This window comes from Magallana gigas, chromosome 6, assembly GCF_963853765.1.
Source record: "Magallana gigas chromosome 6, xbMagGiga1.1, whole genome shotgun sequence".
Classification (NCBI taxonomy): domain Eukaryota; kingdom Metazoa; phylum Mollusca; class Bivalvia; order Ostreida; family Ostreidae; genus Magallana; species Magallana gigas.
The window spans coordinates 36,909,845-36,917,358 of record NC_088858.1 but is presented as its reverse complement, the minus strand read 5'-3'; the positions used below and the strand labels follow the sequence as shown (position 1 = coordinate 36,917,358).

The following is a 7,514-nucleotide window of genomic DNA, read 5'->3' as shown; positions in this document are numbered from 1 at the left end:
TATATACACACTCACGCACAGCAGCGATGCTATATCACCCTCGCAACAAGTTGCGCGAGGGGATAATAACAAACCATTAAAACACACATTAAGCTATTAACCCTAATAACTCACCGTAACGTTGTTCTGTCACGCTACTTTCGCTCTGGGTGATTGATATCTCTTACTCAGAAATTTCGATTGATAACTCGTATACAAAGTTGATTATGACATTGATTTAATGAAATAATAATTTGTAACTGTATTAATGGTTCGGAAAGGCACACGCATTTTTTATTTGTTATTTTACAGAAGTGTGCAATCTGATAAATATTTTTAGTTTTGAACGAATTTTGTCATAATGTATGCCCCCCTACTTTACAATGGTGTAATTTTATCTAAGTTTTTGCATAAAAATTTGACCAATCAATATGAGATTGCATTTGTTTGAATCTTCTACAATGATGCATATTTGTGTAAAGCTTGAGGAAATTCTATTGGAAGGTGTTTTATTAATTTACTAGAAAATTGAAATGGATTGTGCGCGCGCGCGCGCGCACACACACACACACACACACACACACACACACACACACACACACACACACACACACACACGAGTAGCGATGCTATATCCCCCTCGCAACAAGTTGCGCGAGGGGATAAAAATACATGTATCTTTAATATTCTATTAAAGAACTGTCAAATATAAACACAGAAATATTAACACATACAGTACCGATCAAACCCAACCTAACACCAGAGTAAACCCCAACTAAACCCCGGGTTTACTTTTTGGGTTTACCTTTTGAAAATTTGGGTCCACCCGGGGTTTATTTTGAGTTTCCTCAGGTTTACTTGGATATTGTTTTTTAGGTCAACAGTACGCACTGAAGTGTGAGACCCGTGTTTTTTTCTTACCATCCTACTGCCTGTAATTTCTGCCCCTTGTATATTCCGAATACACAGTAAGCGTCTGTTTTAAAGGGTATACTTCTAACTGGGTTTACTCTATGAGTCCACTCTGGGTTTACTTTAGGTTTACTCTGGGTCCACTTTAGTAAAACCAGAGTAAACCCAGAAAGTAAACCTAGGGTTAAGTTGGGGTTTACGTTCTGTTACGTTGAGTCTGATCGGTACTGTACATAAGCAATAATATAAAACGACGACATATCGTAAGGGCGGGTGTGGAGAATCGTATGTCTAGATCTGCACTGAGAGATGGAATTCGAATGTTTTAAAGACGTCAGGCAATTATATAAATACTTTATCCAATAGATTTACTGCCTTTTAAAAGCTTTATAACTTGGTCGATTTCAAAATAATGTCCGAAATAAGGATACTAAAAGTGATAACAAAAATTGCATATGTTTAATGCGCATGGTCACGATTTTGCTCTAATTCTATTATTCTGTTTTTATTATTCACAATGCTTTAGAAATGCATTTCTAATGTTCAAATGTAATTTGATAGTCAGTCGTTGAGTTATAAGCCAGATACCGAGCTCTCAATTCAAGGCACATGACCTGGTTTTGTTAACACAGGTTCAATATACCAGTAAAAATCTTTTTCTTGGTGGTGTGTCTATTTTCTTATTCATTTAAAGCATAAATAAACAGTTCCTAGCGTTGAACGCATTCATTTTAAGTCTAAAACTGGAATTTTTACGTCAGCATTCAAAACGTAAATAAAAGTTTTGTTTACATAGCAAAGAATTATAAGCTGTGTAACTCAACAAATGGCACTCAAATTTTCGTTGCCTATTAAACATGCCTTACTGAATCATTGTATTAACATAAAAATCGGAAAAATAATTTTTGACAAAAATCGTGATCACGCCCCTTTAATCTGATCCAAAGCAAAGTTGGCTTCTGAACAAACGTAGGCTACTGTACTTGATGGTACTACATGCACTGCTCCTCTCGTGGATTTAAGATTACACGACAGAGGATTATGCTTGTTATTGTTATAGTATATTTCTTGTTATGACCTTACTACCAGCTTAAAGAATCAAGCCCCATGTATCGGTATTTTTGCTGTCCCCAGGTTCCTTCGCTCTAAACAACCAAACAAGTCAGGATCAGGACCATCTGCATAACTGCAATGACCTGTCTCTTGTTTACACGTTCAGACAAGCGTCCTTCTTCTTTACATACCCAGTCGTATAAAATCACCATACGTGATTTAAAACTTGTGTCAAGTTCTTTGAACAAAGTAGCTTACGAATTCGTTGTAAATCTGTGAACGGTATTTTTTTTTAGCAGGATAGTCCTATGAACATGTCATGTGGAGAGGAGTTGTCATTACTGGCTTGATTGACGGTTCTGATGTTGAAAATCAGGGCAATGGAACCCAACATGGTTGTAGAAATGCTAAAGTCTATAAAGGAGAAGAAAGCCATTGTAACAACTCTCACAGGGGATGATGGTTCCACTGCCTTCAATCGAGCAAGAGTTGAAGTTTGCCCTACTTTGGAGAAATTAATGTATCATATAAAACTATGTGAAAAGAATCTTACATCTAATCTCTACAAGTCAAAACCACTTAAGCTTGCACCTTTTCATGTCATACTTTCTTTCTATCTTACGTTTTCCACCAAAAGTTATAGATTTTGCTCCTATATCATTTGAGGCAAGATTTAAGGTGTATGTGTTCGGGGTGGGGTGGGGATGTTAGAACTATATTTGCGGGGTTTTGGCATCTTAAACCAGTATAAACCTTAATGTATACGAATCCCAGAGTATAGGCTGTCTTGGTGCTCGTGTGTCATTGTGACTGTGAAGGCCCGTGGTCCACTTGTTATATTAAGTAAAACTATAACATTTTATTAATTATGTAGAGTGTATGCTACTTTTTCAAAGTGTTTAATACCAGTTTGAGGACTCGTCATTCATGTAATATACCAGTTTGAGGACTCGTCATTCATGTAATATACCAGTTTGAGGACTCGTCATTTATGTAATATACCAGTTTGAGGACTCGTCATTTATGTAATATACTTGAACCCGAGGTGATTACCAAGAACGCTACGTAGCATTTGTAAGGATTTCTTTTAAACAACAATTAAAACGATTAATTTTTTTTCTTCTTTAATTTTATTTCCTTTTGCGTGTGCCCTTGAAAAGAAAATTGCTCTGCAGAATTGTATTAGATTATATAACGGTAATAATGGTTTTTTATTCGGTATTAAAATCAGTTATAACACAAAAAAACCCACAAAAAATTCAGTGATTAGCAAGCATTGTAGACATGCAATTTTATAAATAAACTGTCAATTTACATAAATTTGATTTAAAACAGAGTTTGTTTCGATATACATGCACCTAATATAATTACATAATTCATGTATAAACATATCTAATATGTTGACTTAAAACTTAAACATTGTAGGTCATTTTAAAAAATGCATCAACTAAAATAAATAATTCACACAAATGTTTAAATTTCAACACATTCGCCTAGTTTGATGACATGAAATATTTGAACACATTGAATATTATACATAAGTTGTATTACATGTAGTCTGTTCACTTCTAAAATACATGGTCAGTGAGTTTACATCTAAAGCATTCTACATATGTATAGATGTTTAACAAATACTAGTATTCAACTAATGTGCACAATATTGTGAGGTGCAATTGTTTACATTAATTTATATAATTTACACACAAATATGAGTATATAATAAAAACTTGTATGTGAAATATTATTACGTGTAGTACCAATAACACCTTTGTATTCTGATTTAATTTACATCTAAACTTAACACATAGTAAGAATCAAACAATTGATACTTTTAGTATATATTAACAAATTTAATTATAATATTGTATTTTCTTTACTTTTCCTGTGCCCCACTCCGCCACAAAAAGGTTGTCTCTGGTGTCCAAGCACAACCCCCATGGCTCCTCTAAACCACAGTTGTGAATGAAGCGGAGGAACTCTCCGTCCTGATCAAGGATGTGGATGCAGTGGTGTTCATCATCAGCTGTCAAGATACGACTCAGACTGTCTGTTGTGATGCCGCATGGATTAAATGATCTATCGGAAGGTAAGGGATGGCCAGTATAGGTGAACCGAAGACTCCCGGCTTGATTAACTACCACTACTTTGTCGGCTCCACAGTCTGATACACAAATATCTAGGTTCCTGTTCTCACTGATGTATTTATCTCCACCAGGTGAAAAGAGAGGTTGTCCTTTTTCATTGTACTGAATGCTTTGTTTCTCTGTGAAGCCAGAGTAGCGCACTATTTTACTTTGTTTATCATCAACGTCCATGACAACCAGGAGGTCACCTGAAGAAGTAAAACAGACGTTGAGAGGTTTCCATTCCTGAAGTTCGATTACTGTCTCTATCTGTGTATTCTTTACTATGTTCACAGTTCCATTTTTGTGGTCAGTATAAACTAGCTCCCCACTCCTTGTCACTGCTATGTGCCGTGGCTTGTGACCTGACTGGGTTTGTATTGACTTCAAAAGTTCACCCTGAAGATTGTAGAGTTTCATCTGGTTGTCCCAACCACATGTCCATACTTCTGAATCATTCAGACAGGCCACACCGTAAAATGGATCATACCCCGTGTATATACATGTAATGACAAGAGGTACAGTCATTAGTGACCGATCACAGGGAGAGTTCAACGAAGCTGAATGTTGTTCAAGTTGCTCAACACTGTGAACTTTAGAGGATTCAGAGGTATGTTTTTCTAAACAGTCTTTACACAGCTGTATGTGACAAACTTTACAGTACACCGGGGCCACAGACGACTGACACATAATGCAGTGTACAACATTAACAAGGCTTTCTAGGGAGTCCATGGTTAGAGAGCCTCTTTTGGTTGGAAAATGGGGGAACTATTTCTGAAATTTTTAAAGTGATATTCAGCATGCATTAACATATGTGATAAATTTTTCTCGCATTATCACCGGTGTGAGATCGGTTTGTCCGGTGTGAGACAGCAGTGTGAGATTTTTTGTCTTACACTGTGTATTACTACACCGTTTTAAAACGTAAACAAACATTGTCTGCTGTAGGAAAATGCAAAATGGTGGATTGAGATTATCCATTAAGTAAATGTTTTGCTAAATTAATTACAATATATTAATATTTTTAATAAAAAACTGTCGTATGCTCTCATTTTGACTTGCACTATTTGAAGCACGCGGAGGGATAAACTGAAAGTAATCTTTTGAACGTCATAACCGAAAGTTGTCAAACATATAACGCGAGAAAAAGAATCATTCATTTTATACTCGTGTTGGATAGTGAAATTTCACCTCTGGGCCAAGATTCACGGTCTAGGACTCGGCAAAGCCTCGTCCTAGACCGTGAATCTTGTCCCCTCTGTGAAATTTCACTATCCCACACTCGTAATAATGAATGCTTCTATTAATGTTTAATCTTTGTTACGGTTTTATATATTATTTGTACATTTTAAAATTTTCTTTACTTCTCTAGACTGATAATAAAAAGAATGCACGTAACCATAAAACATTATTTCTCCAAATGACTTTTAGCTTGACTTTTCGGAAAACAAAGTCTTTGCTGTATTTATGCTAATGATCTTAAATGTCATTAGCATTATCAACTCTATATTTTAACCAGAATTAATTGATCGAGAAAGTATACTAGTATGGCTTTATACTTTTTTCTTAAAATGAATACATGTATAGTCTACCTATTACTAGAAAGGGTGTATTTTTTGCATTATGATAAAATTGAAAAACGTCAGGCGCCTGTTATTAATTTGATTAATTATTTTATTTTATTATTTTAATTTATTTGATTCTGACCAATGATATCATATACGTGTAAGACATATCGTACCTTAAAATTCCGTTTAAATGGATGTAATGACTATTTTTTTTTACTGATCATGTCAATTGTATCCATAATTACAATTTTCGTTGAATTACATACGTCATATTTTATTTGAAGACTAGGTTACGAGAAATGTTTAACTTAGTTAAAAGAAATATTAAATGAAGGGAAAACAAATTGTCTCAAAATCTTTTAACAACTAAATATCAACAATAACACATTAAAAATCCCAGCATTCTATACTATCAACACTTTGATTATTACATGTACGAAAACACAATAAAACATCCCCAACGTACCCAATTGGTAAACTACAAAGCTTCGTATCCAACATGGCGGGTTCCGGGTGTTTATTAATCCTGTTCGTTGCTATATACGTGTGCCGGCTCATGTTATTGATTTAAATGCCAGGTACAAACTTAGACTCGGACTGATTCCTGTTGATCTAGAATCTAGGTTACCCATTCTCAGAAGATTTAAATAGAACTGTTTAACTTATTGGTTGTGGTTCAAACATGATTAAATTCCTGAAATCCTGCTTATTCAATCGATGTGTGTATTTCAAAGCTAAAGTGGTGTAAATTGTTGTAAATAAATATAGTTATAGAGTCAACTCTATCGGCGGCGGAAAGGGCAAAAATATACCGAATTGCAAAACGAATGTGCATTAAAGCAAAATTAACTAGTACACTAGTTGTTCCCGAACAATTAGAGGTCTTTCCATCTTAATATTTTAATAAGTTGCTAGATTGCTAAAAAAATATACAAAAAATTCTCATACCTATAATATATATTGTACAATCAAATGGGAAAACCACAAACCCATAAGTGATTTTTAAAGATTTTTCTTTTATTCCAAGTTATTTAAGAATTCCATGTTGTTTATCTAAACCATCTCTATGATTTTTTTTGCACTTTTTCTGTACAAAACTGAACCAAGTGAATATATTCTTTACACAAGCATATAAACAGAAAACCTAATAATAGAAGAGAGTGTTCTAGAGGCTAGCTATTTTTCTACAATATGAATGGGTTGACTGTAAAAACAAGTTCCACTTGAGTAACCACATAACTTGATGTGATACCTTGCTGACCCAATTGAATACCTTATTGCGCAATCCAGCAAGCTATTGAAACCCTTACTATGATTCTGTATTTCAAAAGACATGAAAATCATAAATTCACAGGTTTCCAAATGACCTTGACCTTTATGTCATTTTGTTCGACCAAGGCAGACGCTCCCATACGAAGTGATCTGAAGTCTCTATGATAAGTAATGAAAAAAGTTGGAAGTGGTTTTACCAACGTTTCAATACTTTCAGGGGCAATAACTGCTAGAAGGGGGCCTCAGATCTTTTCGGTATGATAGATTAAAGAACCCTCTAAGTGTAGTGAAGACATTGGTAAAAGTTTCAAGTCTCTATCTCTTATGGTTTCAGAGGAGTAGCGATAACAAGCATATAGTATAATAGGGGCAATAACTCTGTAATTATTCAAAGATGTGAGCCAAGGGGCTATATTTAACAAGAGGCCCATGGGCCACATCGCTCACCTGAGGAACACTAGGTATGATAAAGTCAGCTTAATGGAGTCATAATACAAACAATCTGGACAATGTACAATAATACATGTAGATCCTGTATAAATAAAATCCATTTTCCCCCTTGGAACTCGGATAGTCCTGATTGCTGCCAATATTTACAAGAGCAGAC

At 34.9% G+C, this 7,514-nt stretch overlaps 1 protein-coding gene across 1 annotated transcript; it reads right to left on the bottom strand.

The window, feature by feature from the left end:
• Positions 1–3,065: 3,065 nt before the first annotated feature.
• Positions 3,066–6,251, bottom strand: LOC105327498 (tripartite motif-containing protein 2-like). Its single transcript, XM_011428004.4, has 2 exons — positions 6,102–6,251; positions 3,066–4,841 (listed from the first exon to the last, which is right to left on the bottom strand). The coding sequence occupies exon 2, from the start codon at positions 4,797–4,799 to the stop codon at positions 3,795–3,797; it is 1,005 nt and encodes a 334-aa protein (XP_011426306.2). The 5' UTR covers positions 4,800–4,841; positions 6,102–6,251; the 3' UTR covers positions 3,066–3,794.
• Between the last annotated feature and the right edge of the window lie 1,263 nt (positions 6,252–7,514).